This window comes from Phalangium opilio, unplaced genomic scaffold (assembly GCF_054372755.1).
Source record: "Phalangium opilio isolate 3A_F unplaced genomic scaffold, DU_Popi_V2 ptg000009l_1, whole genome shotgun sequence".
Lineage (NCBI taxonomy): Eukaryota > Metazoa > Arthropoda > Arachnida > Opiliones > Phalangiidae > Phalangium > Phalangium opilio.
This window is the reverse complement of record NW_028324146.1, coordinates 3,486,983-3,502,002: the sequence shown is the minus strand read 5'-3', so window position 1 is coordinate 3,502,002 and position 15,020 is coordinate 3,486,983. Positions and strand designations below refer to the sequence as shown.

Genomic DNA, 15,020 nt, shown 5'->3' with positions numbered 1-15,020 from the left:
ACGTTGTCTGTTGATACCGACCAGAAAAAATTTGTAATTAGCTTGCAATTTAAAATGTCATTGAAAGAGAAAAAAGAGCAGGAAAAACAGTTGAAGGCTCAAATTAGGCAGAAAGATAATGAAAAAAAGAGGAGCTAATTAGTGTAATTTTTAATTATCCGGAAATATGGAATAAAGCAAGTCCGGATTTCAGAGATAGGCAGTTACAAGCAGTAAAATGGGAGGAAATATCCAACATAATGAACATGTCCAGTAAGTTGATGGTTAAATTCAAAGTTTAAAAATATTTAAAATGAAGTAATTTATAGTTAAAGACACAAAAACACTGTGGAAATATCTGAAGGATCAGTTTAGGACTAATTTTCACGCTGTCAGTAAAAAAAAGTCGGGCCAGGAATACATTGAGGAGCAAGATATGCAGCTCATTAAATGGCCCTTCTTTAAACAACTTATGTTTTTGAAAGACGTTGTGTGTCGTCGGGAGACAACTTGCAACTTGGCATACAATGACGAAGATGGCGAAGCTGCTGATAAAATACTGAAGAGTATAGGACTAAACAACGAAGAAGACCACAATGAAGCTGTTGAGGAGGAAGAGAATGAAGGAAGTACATGCGCTTCCTTTGCGCCTTCAACTTCTGCTGGGTCTTCAACCTCTGCTAGGCCTTCTACTTCTACTGGACCTTCTACTTCTGCTGGACCTTCTACTTCTGCTGGACCTTCTACTTCTGCTGGACCTTCTACTTCTGTTGGGCCTCCAACTTCTGCTGGACCTTCTACTTCCACAAATATAACCCTGGACACAAGCAAATCATCGAGAAAAACGAAGCGAAAAGCAGAAACGGACCCGAAGGAGATTGCTGATAAAATTACTAAGGAAATTTCCAAAATAGATGGATATTTGGAAGCTTCTATTGCTCACCAGTGCCAAAACAATGTAGAAAAAAGGCCACAAACATTTTGCAAATATTTAGCTCAACTATTATCAGGGGTTCCAGAAGAAATGCAACTTGATTGTGAAATGGATTTGGTTGGTGTGGTTCGGGGGTATTTAAAACGGAAAAGCAATTCTGAAGTTGTAAATAATGAAAAATAATTCTGTTGTTGAAATTTATTACTTATTATAATTAAATGGCTAAATAACTATTGACAGTAACATGTTCAATTACATGCAAACACAAGAATATTCATTAATAAGAACACATTATTAAAAGCACAGGTATTATTAATTCAACGAGTAACTCCAGGCATATCTCATTGCCAAGGAACAGCGCCTTGCTCAGACCAAAAGTAATCCATGTATATCTTTCTGCAATGTTTTGCTTTTTCTGTCGAGTTTCTGGACATGGACCCTGGAAGATTATATAGAGCATTTTCTGGCTCATCGTTCCATACACCATAGCGATAATTTCCCATATTGTCAGTAAAATCTGCGTATCCAGGAGGGCAGTATGACTTTTCTGATGCCTTCAAGTGTTTTTCTTTCGATATTAGAAAATTGTGCAAGACCACAGTAGCTTTTACAACTTTGTCAACATTCTCTGGGGCAACGTTTATAGTCTTGTGAAATATTCGCCATCTTGCACCCAATATCCCAAACGCATTTTCGCTACAACGCCTTCAACAATTACAAATATAGCATGAGTGTGCAAGTATTACCAAACTGTAAATAACTTAAAAGGTTTTTAAAAAGTACAACTTACCGGGCTCTACTTAGTCGATAGTTAAATACTCGAGATCGGGAATTTAATTCCTTTGATGAATAGGGACGCAAAAAGTTCTCTTGCAGCTGAAACGCTTCATCCCCCAGAAATACGAAAGGGGCAAGAATATTACTTCTTGGTAGTGTTTTGGGTTCTGGTAGATTCAGGCGTTTGTTTTCAAGGGCAGACCCAATTAGCGAGGCCTTGAAAATGCCACCATCTGAATTTGATCCAAAACCTCCAATATCCACCGCCAAAAATTTATATTCTGCATCTACTACCGCCATGAGAACTATCGAATTAGTGCCCTATAAAAAGTTATGATAACGTTAAAAAATGTAAAACATATGCCAGAACAATTCATATACTTTGTAATTATAATAAACAGAACCACTGTTTGGGGGCTGCTGGATAACTATATGTTTCCCATCGACGGCGCCAGAGCAGTTTGGAAACTGCCATAATCGGCAGAAATCATGAGCCACATCCTTCCACATTTCTTGAGTTGGTGTTTTTATGTAATAAACACAATGAATATAGTTCCCAGTAGTTCATATTTGTGTACCTACTTTAAGATAAAGTGGCTGTAGGACATCCCACAATGCATCACAAGTTTCTTTGATGACCATATGGGCCGTTGATTTCCCGATCCGAAATCCATACGCGATGCTAATCATACTATCACCGCTAGCTAAAAATCTTTGAAAGATCTATTAAATTTAAGATATTCTAGGCTATCTGAAAACATTTAGAAGATAATTACCTGAGGGTAATTGCCAGTCTATGCGCTGGTGAGAGTGGTTCTCGAGAAAGTGGGAATTTTTGGACCCTATCTTTTATCAAATTTACGAGTTCATCAAACAGTTTTGGTGACATTCGAGTAAAGTTTTTAAAATACACATGATCATGTCGTCTCATTTTTTAAGCTGGAATGTAAACATTTGATTTGACAACGTGTAAAACTCAATGCTAAAATTTAGGCACATTACAAAGAGTAAATACTGACCAAAGTGTGAAAATATCCCTCGTTTGTCCTCCTTCTCCATATGGGATGAACCCACCAACGTCGTTGACGCCGTTTATTTTTGTTATTTATTAAATTTAACCTTCTCAAAAGTAATAATTTCTTTTTCAATAAAAGTAGAGTGACGGTAAGCCCAGGCCCAGGCGCCATGTTTGTTGTTTTGAAATGAAACGTAGCTTGGCTTCTCGCCGTAAGCGCACGCTTTTACCCTTTTCTATATGAACTAATCGGAGTGCGAAAGCCGACGCTTCAAGCTTTTGCCGAACGCGGGAAGATCGAACTTTTCAGCTACGCTCTTACGCTTCAGCTTTCCGCTCTTGTATAAACGAGCCTTTACTGTGATAGCTTTTTATTATAAGAGCATCCAGAAAAAAATGCGTCGCGTGTTCTTAACATCAAAAGGGATAATGAAATGGTGACACAAACCTTTTCAGTCGGTTTAGACTAAACATCAAAATCACGAATAAAACTTAAAGAAACTCTTGCGGTAATTATATGTATAAATCTATTGCGTAATTAAGTTTCAGAAGTTGACATTTAACGAAGCTAAAGACAGATTTTTTAATGGAAAGTCGTTTTGGAACATTTTTACCAACGACCGACCATGAAAGACAGTCGTGTTGTAATTGCTAAGGGATCATATTTACATCGTCTCCAACATATTTAAGCGTTCTTTTTGTCAAATTAACTCTTCCGAGACGTTACTTTGTCTAAGTTTTGACCTTTGCAAAATTTATTTACTTCTGTTACCTTTAATATTTTAAAGTTACCATACCCTAATAAATGTGACAGCTGATGATATAATAGATTTAGTGTTATACACTGACAATGTCTTTTCAATGTCAATTCATGTCATACCATTACGCTGCACAATTCTGCCATACTAAACTTCTCGCTTTATGCATATATTTTTAATGATAATTTATCGCCTCAAAATTTCAATTTTGGTAGCTGGAAGGTAGGGCGTTACATGATTTACTATAGAAAATTATTATTTATAAGATTCAGTTTATAGTAGATGCAACTTTTAATCTCTCGGAGAAATATTACGGTTTTCATTGTTTTAAATTTCAGCATGTTTCACTATGCAGATAGGTGGACCCAATTGTAAATAAACCATATAGGCTGAGGATCGATGAAGGTTAATAGAAGAATCGTTCAAAAAAAATCCCTTTTATTTTACTCTTCTTTCTCTCTTCAAATGTATATAGCGCTATAATGGTTAGCCAATTCCAGAACAGCGGAGGTTTTTCATCAGCACGGACATCTGGACGAAATGGAATAACATAGATTTAAACGATATTCATGCCGTTTTTGTTGACCCCAATCTATTTTTAAACGGTACCGGATGTTGGGGTCCGCCGGGATATCGCTTTACTCCCGCGGAATTTCAACTCAAGTATATCATGCTGTCCATTCCGTGTGTCGTTCGTTCTTGGGGATAATTAACCGCGTCCCATTTCTTGTCAAATTCTGACAGTAGTCACGAGCGGAAATTACACAAGCTTAACACAATTTAGAGTCGAAACCCATTTTATGTTATTCATAAGACGTAAAACTTCTTTAAAAGATTAATACCTCAATATTCTATGTAAGTCACGACTGATTGATAATGATCACCGAGTCCAAACCGATTTATCTTAAAAGCGTACATTTTTATCCGTTACTACTAAGTAGCATGTACCACACGAAGAAATACTTTTGGAACCGCGTCCATCTTGAAAATTGGAAAGAAATATTAAACACTCTTCCTCATACAAAAAAGTCCGTTCGTCTCAACAGATTTCATCAATATTCAGTTCAGTAGTTCACCATATTGTATAGACAATCTCAGTATTTTTATCATGAACATTCTTCTATATTTTAAAATTACAGCATTTACTGAAAAGTAAGAACAATTTTCTGAAATCCGGGTTTATTTTAAGCATGGGCGAATACTCGAGTAACACGAATAACTCGATCGAATATCGAGACGAATAACCGTCTCGATATTCGATAAGCCCCATTTCGGGTATTCGAACGAATATCGAATAGTGAATTTTACTATTCTGGCCTACTATTCGTTAAATATTCGACTAACTATTCGAGAAAACAAAAATATTAACCCTAAAATGTTTTAAAAAAGTAATGGCAGTTACACTTTTTAATGTATAAGTTTCTATGGGAAAATAGGCCTGAAGTGCTACTACTCTATAGCGCATCTAAATTCTAAATATAATTTAAATGGATTTTAATTAATCCTTCTATTTCTGACTATTCGATAAGGGCAATTTTAAGTTAAGCCTAATTATTCGATATTCGGTTCCCAAACAACTATTCGTCTCGGTATTCGATAAGAAAATTTTTCACTATTCGATATTTGTCTCGACAGTCAAAAACTGGTATTCGCCCATGCTTAATTTATTTGCTACTAGGCCTAGTAATATTAAAGGTTTTGCGCGAAATAAATTTTCCCGCAAGTTCAAAAACAACCTTTTTTAATCGACTTAGATTGGATTAAGCCTGTTTTAGAAACACCCAACGTAACACTGTTTCGTAGACTGACGCGCTTAACGTCCTTGGTGCTTGTGAATTAGATATGTTGAAGTGGTGTATTTAGCGCTGAGAGCTAGTGTTTACTATCTGATGGGCAACACAATAGTTCTATTTTGGGAGAATAAGAACGTATACAAGGCATCATATCTTGGGATTTAGTGGAATGTGACGGTCCATACACAAGTTCATTGAAATTCAATACTTCAATACATGTTTTGAATGGAAGCCGATGTTTTAAAATGAAGACATGACGATTGTAATTTAATATCTAAATTAAAACAAATAAGCAATAATTGCAAAATTAAATACTTATTATATATAAAATAACATTTATGTTACAAATAAAAATGTTTGCAATTATTTGAGAAATGAAACATTTTTGTTTCGTTTGAAACTTTGAATCGATTAATTGAACCTACAGGTTGAATTTATTACTTCCAAAGAAGAAAAATATGGAAAATGATCTAAAGCCAAGAATTAACTTACCAAGAAACGTAAAAACCTCACACAAGCTTCGTCGAATATACGCCTTAAATACTTCGCATTTAAGTACAATATCTCGAATCAGTAACCTTTTTTAACGAACAATATGAACTCCTGTGTTTTAGTTGCGCAGAATGGTGGGGACGTATTCCACTGCTGGTTTTCTCTTCCAATGAGAATAAAGGTTCCATAGTCTAGCCAACTAATTTGTCCCTACTCTCTACTAGTGTAAATGAGGAGAAAATGGCATTAATGATTAATAGCTTCCCTTATATAAAAATATGGACTCTTTAAAACATAAAAAATAAATTTCAGAGTTGGAGCGAGTTCAAAATTCAGAATTAGCTCGATTCCAGAAATTTCGTTATATCAGGAGTGTATTTTATAGGGAGTTACTACAGACCGTTTGTTTGGGCCATGATAATTTTCAGAATTATCCCTTTTCAGTACACATGGGGGGGGGACTGTTTTCCTTTATGAAAGTGGGGGATATTTTTCTAAACGGTATCGACGATATCACAACTAAACGCGATCAAAATTTGAAATAAAAAACATTCAATACCTAGCTTCTTTACATTTTTTAGACCAGAATGATATTCCCCCCCCCATTGTCCTTGCGTTCTCACATGCTTTCACAAAAACCACGACATCCCTTTTAGCTGGTGCATTTTTTATTTAAAAATTCATTGCAAACGCCTAACACTGTATGTTTAAAATGAAAATCTCGTAAATGCAGGTCAACAAAAAACAAACTACAACCGACATAATGCATTATTGTTAACGCTTCTTATAACGGGAACTGTTCGTTACAATATCCGTTCCATTGTTGGAGAGTTTCCAAGATCAGATGAAAATTGGACTTTTCTTCTATTTAGTCTCCAACTCTTTGCAGCATTAAGATACGAAATAGTTCATTTCTTTAAAAAAACATCAAGATTTCTCGAATCTTGCTAATTCTGCGTTAATTCATTTTATTCCACCTCCAAAAAACATTTTTTTAATCGTTTATTACGCGCACTCTCTTCAATACCAACCACACTCTTGTCATATTTTCTCATGTTCAGTAAGGTTATCAAATTTCTTTCTGGGTCGCTTAGATAATGGAACCTCTATATTATTGGGACAGAAAATCTGTGTAATAAAACTATCTAACTACATTGCGATAGCTATAGTAGAGATTAATTTCTGTTACGATTTTAATGAATGTAAATTTGACAAAACTGCATTGATGAGGAAGAGTTTCCAATGTCACTGACATTTGAAAAACGGTATGGACGGTGTTCGAAAGCTTATTTCAACATTACACTTGCGATCCCAAATACAAGAACTAATTTTTAAACTAGATGATATTCGATCATTCCTAAACTTAACACGCTAGCCCAAGATTGTGAGGAATTGATAACCTATTACTGTAATTTATTTTCTACGTATGTACCCTAGGATAATCTCATTGTATGTCTAGGATTGATTTTCATTGACTATACTATAGGTGTGTAACATACCACCATTTGTTTATTTTAAATGAGACAATGATACAATGCAATTCACTTAAAGTAATACATTAATTATCAATCCAATAAAGCTACTTCATGCAAAATCTCTATGGACAGCCGCATAAGTTATCTTATGTGTTCTATCGTGATCAAAACTGGCTTCGTAACAACAGTAAACATAAATTTAAAGATGTTCATAATTATTTTTGATCTGTATAGCAGTTAATAAGAGAAACGCGTTCGGACGAATTTTGATTTGCGCGGATACAAATGAAGCTCTGCTACCAGAGAGAATTTATAATAGGGAGTGGAAACTCTTGCCATTGACAGTGCTAAATACAATGTAGCTCAAACAAGTAGGCTGCGACGCTAAAACTGGCCAGGTAAATTTCCGGTCACATGACTATCCTTTAATTTTAATGTTTGCCCTCAATCACTGTTGGTTGTACAATTACCCAATAAGGGTTCGCGATTTCGAGTGCGACTGGCGCCATTTGGAGTTATTTTAAGTCGGACGTTTCCCTTTCCCTAAAAAGGTAGTGTCCATCTCCTCTAGAGACCCTCCCGCAACATTCTAGAACCACCCTAGAGGGAGGGGCCACAAAAATTATACCAAAAATATACCTGGCCAGTTTTGTTGATCACGTGATTTTTGAGCTACATAATATTCCTCAGTTTCCACTCCCTATTATAAATTCTCTCTGCTGCTACCACCAATTTGTTCGGTCGTGTAAAAATGAATGGTGAAATAAATTAAATTAAGTTTTACTAATAACACCTTGCCTACAACTTCTATAGGGAGGAGGGACTTAGACGAAGACCAGTATGGATACATCTCTTAAACACATTGACGTTATGCATTTACAGCAATAACAATTCTTATTGCTTAGGAAAAGGACAAAACTTTCGTGACGAGGCTTCTTTCCCATTATAGTTTATGATCTAACGTTAAGTCATGGTTTGTTTCGGAAATACTTTTACTTGGTTTTGGAGATGTAAAGTCTTCAATAGAGCTAAAAGACAATGTATAGTTATCACATCTTTATTCTGCCTTCAGATTGCGATTGAGAAATTTCTTCTAACTTTCACATCGCGTCAAAGCGCCACACTGCTCGTCCGGTTATAAGGTTTTAGCTAAAGACTCCATGACCAGAGAGAGAGACGGTGAAGATGAAGAAACTCATTTTTAGGAAAAAAATTATCGGCCCGCCTCTTCATACTCTCTAGACTTAGTAACAGAGTCCCTCCATCCAGGCTAAATTTAGAACCAGGAGGGTTGTTTAGTTCATGGGAGGCTCAACAGGGGACGATGAAAGCTAAAAAAAAAGATGCCCTAGCTTTTATTAGCAATCCAAAGGTTTGGCAAAATATTCTCCTGGTGACGAGGGACCTCATTTGACAGTCAACTAACCAGTATCTCGGATGTTTGAAGACATTACTGGCTATTTTTTCATCGCGATATTTGAATTTAAACAACTAAATACATAAAATTTGGCAATGGATACTATAAAATTGGATAAAAATGACAACGACTCGGGTGTCTCAGGTCTTCCAAGTCGGGCGTCAAGCGCTTTGAGCAGCCCTGAACATAACACGTCCATAAGGCTGACGGAAGGCTCGGAGAATTTAAAAAGAAGTTCCGATCCATCGGTACAAACTAATTGCCTCTCCCAATCTCGGCCAGAAAGTGTGACTTTGTATGATTCGTGCGCGGAAATTGACGTTTTGTTCCACTCTGACAAGAACTTAGAAAGAGTTCCTTCCTTGGAACACCACAAACGTCGAGGTAGCGGTCGCCGAGTACGTAGGTGCGAATCAGCCAGAGACGGTAATGAACACGCCGGTAAAACTAGGCATAAGGTTCGACGAAGCGTCAGCGAACGCGGGGAAGACGAAGATAGGCCTAAGCGGCATAGACATCACCACCACCATAATCATAGACAAGGTAGTAAAAGAAGCAAAGCGACACTAAGCCACTCGAAACAGAGTTTAGGATCTTTGGCTGATAGAATCAGTGTGCAAAGCAACGGGAAATCGTTTCACCGACAAAGATCACTCTCCGAAAGCGTGGCTATTGAATTAGGACTCAAAGAGACCCCCGAAATTTCCTTTAAGGAGTCAAATCGACGTAGAATTGTCTTCGCCGTCGTTGTTATAAGCTTAGCCATTTTAACCGCCAGTGTTTTTTTGGTGGCCATAACTTTGATGCTGAATCCAGCTGTTGACGGATTCTGTAAGTTTATTTTAGTCGTTTGTTGTTTAATCGAAGGTTTAATAGACCCCTCTTCAGAAAGTGCCAGGCTTTTAACAAAGGTCCTTGAAATTATGTTTATTTCTAATAGCTATCCAAATTTAGGGTGGAAAACATCGCCGCCGACCAGTCTAGCTACTTCTCGTAACGCGTTGATTTTACGCGTGGATAACTTGTACGGCGTTAAGAGGCGCTTTAGAGAAATTACTCGAATTAGAAGTAGCAATATATTTAATTGAAGAAATTAAATTTACCAAAGTCATTAGTCACCGGACTTGCAAAGGGTTGTTCCAATGCCGTTGTTTAACGAGCTACACTAAACCCTTTGTTGTTTGACCGAACAGAATTGAAAAGATCAAATATCAATTAGTGTTATTGCGAATACTCTCATATTTATCTTCGGAGGTTTTAACTGTCACCCAAAGGATTTATTTTTTAAAAGATGTCATAATTTTAATTGAATTACAAATACTATAGTATTGGTATACGTATTAAATTGCCTTATGATAGGAAAATTATTTCTAATTAACTTTATAAAAATATTTCGTAACAGTAAATCGTTTATTCACGTTTAAATACGCTAATTTGTTTTTAAAAATATGAGATAATACGGCTACATTAATATGAAATAAAATCTCCTAAAAATAACTACCATTGTTTCGGCGAGACTAATGATGATAAAATATAAAAATTACACCTATTCCCTTTACCATATGGCAGAAACTAGTTTAGCACTGAAAAAATAATAATTTTTTACAAAATTGCAAATTTCGGTTCTTTAGCGAGGGGGGGCTAATGTTGAATAAAGACAGATATTCGTTTCAGTAGGAGTGTGGGAATATGGCTTATTTTAAAAAACTATTTATGAAATTATCAAAAATTCCTCGATTAATAGAAACTATCCGAACAAATTTCGATCAATTGTTTTTTAAAACGACAAATAGATTCATAAACCTAGTGAAAAATTAATTATGTTTACCCTGAAAGTACTGTCTATATACACGCACAATTAATATATGTGTCAAGTTTTATTTACCATACAAAAAGTCAAACCGTAATTGACATAATCAATTATAATTAGAATGCAAATAATATAACTCTGATATTATCAGACGGAAACGTGCTACGGGAATTACCGGAATAAAAATTATTCCACAGGTTACAGTAAAATATCTGCTACCTTTCTTCGACGTAATAGCGCAAAAACTTTGAAATTATAAAGTAAAAGTCAATGAGGTATGTTTTTGAAAATCTTTAAAATTAGCACACGGAAACGTATGTTAAATACAAAGAAAAAGTACAATATATCGACGTAAATCGCACAACTTCGATATTTTTTGACGAAAATAGACTACCGCGGTGTGAAGTATCCTATATTTTAATTCAGATTGTTGTCTAGCTGCATGCCAAATTGCACCGAAATCCGTTTAGCCGTTAAAGCGCGATTGCGTAGCAAAAATCCAAATTCACAAACTTTCACATTTATACTATTGGTAGAATATTCTATAGATTTATTCTAAAAGTTTAAAAAATTTAAAATAGGGCTATTAAAAATGTTTTGTGCATATTCGATTTTTACCATTTTCTAATTGTTTACTTTATCGCATTCATATTTATTGAAAGTAATATTTCTTTCTTTTTTTCTATTTAACAGTACGGAAGGAAAATGAAGAACTGCACAAAGTGATGGGTCATCACAACTCGACTCCTCGACCTCTGGAAAGCACGAATAGGACCGCATTGTCAAGCGCTTCAAGCGCTCTCCCTGATGGTTGAATTCAATCTCGACAACAGTTTAAAAAATAATCAGTAACACTTAATTTTCCTTGTTCTCAAGAATAGTTCCTTAACGTTGTCGATATCGGTTCGTTAAAAAGCCTCAAATATTTAATATTTCAGTTAAAACGAAACATCTTCGGTAGTTTCGCGTTACTTTGAAGGCAGGAATTATCAATGTTTTTATAGACAACAATTCAGCTTCTGTGTTGTAAATTAGGCCATCGAATTGTTTATCCAAATTATTTTAAAAGTAGATATGATTCTGTATTAAATTAACTATATTTATAGTTGTTATAAAAATATTACTGATGTAAATATATTATGTATTGAAAAAGCAGCGTGTAAAACTTAACAGAAATATTGCGAAATTGCCAAAGATTACATTTAGGAAAACTAAGTCAATTTTATAAATTTTAATTAAATAATATCTGGATTCCGATAGTTTAGAAGAACAATTTTGAAACTGATAATTTTCGTTCCAGCGTTTTTTTTACACGCAACTTAATAGAATTTTATTATTGTTCGTCAAAGTATACTGCAACGTTCCAGCAAGTGTTTTTCGTTATCAGAGTTCTAGTAAGAAGTACCAGAGCCCGCATAAACCAAATAATAGTTATTTTATTTATTAATTTTTAAAATTTGAGTTTCACTTCATTATCAATAAAATGGACAACATGAAGCAAGTGAAAGGAAAATAATCTGTAGTACGTAATAAATGAACCTTTGAATTTTCATTACTCACTCTTGGCGCGTGATTTATAAAAAGAATGATTGAACTTTGCCAATGGAGATGAAAGTTTCATAGATTTGGTATTGCATAAGACATGGCTCATAATGAAAAACACTTGTAGTGTTTTAGTATCACTTTAAATACAAAATACTTAAGAGTTACTGGATAAGATGGAATCAAGTTTGTGTAATATTAGAATCTCGCAAATGAAAACGAAATGAAATTTCTCTGCCTTTTTATAAGATTTTACTAAAGCCTTCTGCTTTGCAGCGTCTATTTGTACTTTGAAAAATATGACGATATGAGTTACATTTTGCAATTGTAAACGCTTCTTAGATTAATTCATAGCCCTATACCACTATCCATAAGTATGGGTGGAATACGCGTAATCTAATAAATGGTATCGCAGCGTCACCTGGTGGCTGATGCTTCCGGAAAAGAAAACCATTACGTACAATGATCACTTCCACTAATTGTAACTTGAATGGATCAGGAAACGAAAATTACAGCGGGCATAGCTTAACTGAAGATTTTAGCGAAGTGTCTTCGATTTTGCCTAACATGGACGATGCTTGTATGGCAGACCCATACTTATAGAGAGAATTATAGCGTTATATTAAATATTGTATAACTCCATTATTTTGAATTTAAATTCTAACCCTCTATTACATTACTTTACACTTTAAATTTAGAAAATAAATTAATCTATATATTAGGCTAACCATTTCTTTAAAACGCGAGCCATTTGGCAGTCCCATGACATGATAATTAGCGTATACACAAATTTTATTATTTTAATCTAATTTCAAAGCAGTTACAAACTTTAACCATGTAGTCAGAATTATTCCAACTGCATGGTTAATTGATTTATATATTGCTTTAAAAGAATCGGAACGATAAATTAAGACATGAAGTCAAAAACAAAATTTGTTTAGAAATAATGTATGAAAAATACGAATGTAAAACTGGTTTCTCAAAAATAGGGAATGAAAACAGAATTAGTAATGGTAAGGGTCGAATCAGGTTTAGAGTATGTGAAAAATGGTATTTGATTTTTGTTCATCTTGTAGTTTACGAGTCAGAATTATATAAACGAGGTGAAACCACTTGCGTAATAAGGTGTACACTTGTCAAAATTATCTGGAAATATGCAAAAGTTCGAGGTAATTAACATGATTAAATTGGGTGTAATATCAGTATTATTAATTATATACCGATAATATAAATTATAAATTATAGCTAAGAGAGAGATAGACAAAATTAAATTAATTTTTATATAATATATGCAAAATTGTTCATTACCATTGAAGGCCAGTTAGGCCGCATAGACATTTACTCACCATAGCGAGAACATTTAATAAAATGCAATGGAACTTAAACATAAAGTCAAATTTAGTTTTCCCAAAGACGGAAAGCTGACTTTTCCAGAATTAAATTTGCCAAAAAAGGTTGCCAAAACTTTTAGTTGACGAAGACAACATTTTGAATTGCGCGTGACACGAAGGTTTTCTCTCGATTGATATCACGTGGTTCTCGAATTTTAATAAACGCTCTGAACCTGAAATACGTTTAATTAATTATATTCTAAATAACACGAAAAGAGAAAAAATGTTTAATAAGTATTTAGAGATTTTTGAATTTCAACGTCAAAAATGCGAACGTTTCCATGACTCTAAGACCGAACAAGAACAAGATGTAAGACTGAACAGTCAGTTGAAAAATTCGTTACACCCTACCTCCTAAGAAACCAGAAGAAAGAAGAAGCTAATGTCCTTAATGAATTCCCTTAGTATGTTGTGTTGATGTCATAATCTCGAAACATTTTCGTGTAATTTTACGAGCGAATAATCGAGTGTACACCTTTTTACTGGGTAGTTTCAACTTGGTTTTTAAAACAACTTTTTTAACGCTGGCGGAAAACCCGTATTTTAGGATTTTGCCGGAAATAAGAAAGTAAAAATTTATAAATAGATAATAAATAAATTAATATATAAAATATTTAAATAAAAATTAATATATATTTAGGAACTAAATATCTAGACACGAATAAAAAAGGGTCCATAATTTTAATAATTTATTACCAAAACTATGACATAGTAAAATGTATTTAAAATTAATGCCAAAAATGAAATGTGAGATTAAAAAACGAAAACTTACTCTTTTAACTTACTGTATTTATAACCAGAAACCATGAATTTGACTTAAAAACTAACATTTAAATACGCCTATATCACCCTTTGTAGTGGCGGCAGTTCATTTCATGATAGCGGTAGTGCCAATATTGTAATTCCGAACAAAATTATTAATTTCTTTAGTAATAATTGATTAAAACTCATTAAGAAAACTGAACTGCACAAACGCAACTATCGAGGGTGCTATAGATTAAATCTAAAAGGAAGGGTTCAGGCTAGAACTGTTTTGTTATCATTCAAAAAATAATATAAAATAATACTTGAAATTAGAACCATATGTTTACAATATAAAAAGACAATATGAGCAACGAATTATAACGAAAAAATTCTAGCCTGGAACGTTCCTTAAAAAATTGCCCATATTGTCTGAAGGGCTTCAGGAGATGGAACTCAAAACTGGTTAAGTTTAATTCTTTTTCCACTTGTCATTTAACAAAGAGAATATTCCAAAGAATTGATTGAATAAGCAAGTAGAACAGTCCTGCCTAGTTCCATCGTTTAAAGCAACAATTGTTTGACGTTACAATATATAATTTTTTTGTAATTGAAATGATGTGTGTTTTATAATCTCAGCCACATCAAAGAATGTAAATAAAAGAAGAAACCCCGTTAAGTTTCTCAATTCTGTCCCGAATAAAAAGCCAAGAGAGAAAATATATGAATTCTGATTCAAAACGGTACAGGTTCGATGGAGCTTGGATAAAATGGTCGAGTGAATACATCATGTAGCTCAACATTCTCAGAATCCACTTGAGAACTTCCTCCCCACCCCAGTTCCGAAACCAATACTACAAAAGGTATGTTATCGCAACGGTATTTATCAACAGGTT

At 34.3% G+C, this 15,020-nt stretch overlaps 1 protein-coding gene across 3 annotated transcripts in view; it reads left to right on the top strand.

Moving 5' to 3' along the window:
- Positions 1–14,799, top strand: part of LOC149713217 (uncharacterized) — a 75,207-nt gene extending 60,408 nt beyond the window's left edge. The window contains exons 1-3 of one of the 3 annotated variants that reach the window (XM_089847418.1): positions 6,771–7,172; positions 7,328–9,471; positions 11,144–14,799. In XM_089847418.1, the coding sequence (XP_089703544.1) occupies positions 8,736–9,471; positions 11,144–11,265 (858 nt within the window). In that variant the 5' untranslated portion in view covers positions 6,771–7,172; positions 7,328–8,735 and the 3' untranslated portion in view covers positions 11,266–14,799. Of the gene's footprint in view, positions 1–6,770; positions 9,472–11,143 lie in introns of those variants that run through there. The other 2 variants (XM_089847408.1, XM_089847399.1) reach the window with 2 other exon arrangements.
- Positions 14,800–15,020: the final 221 nt, after the last annotated feature.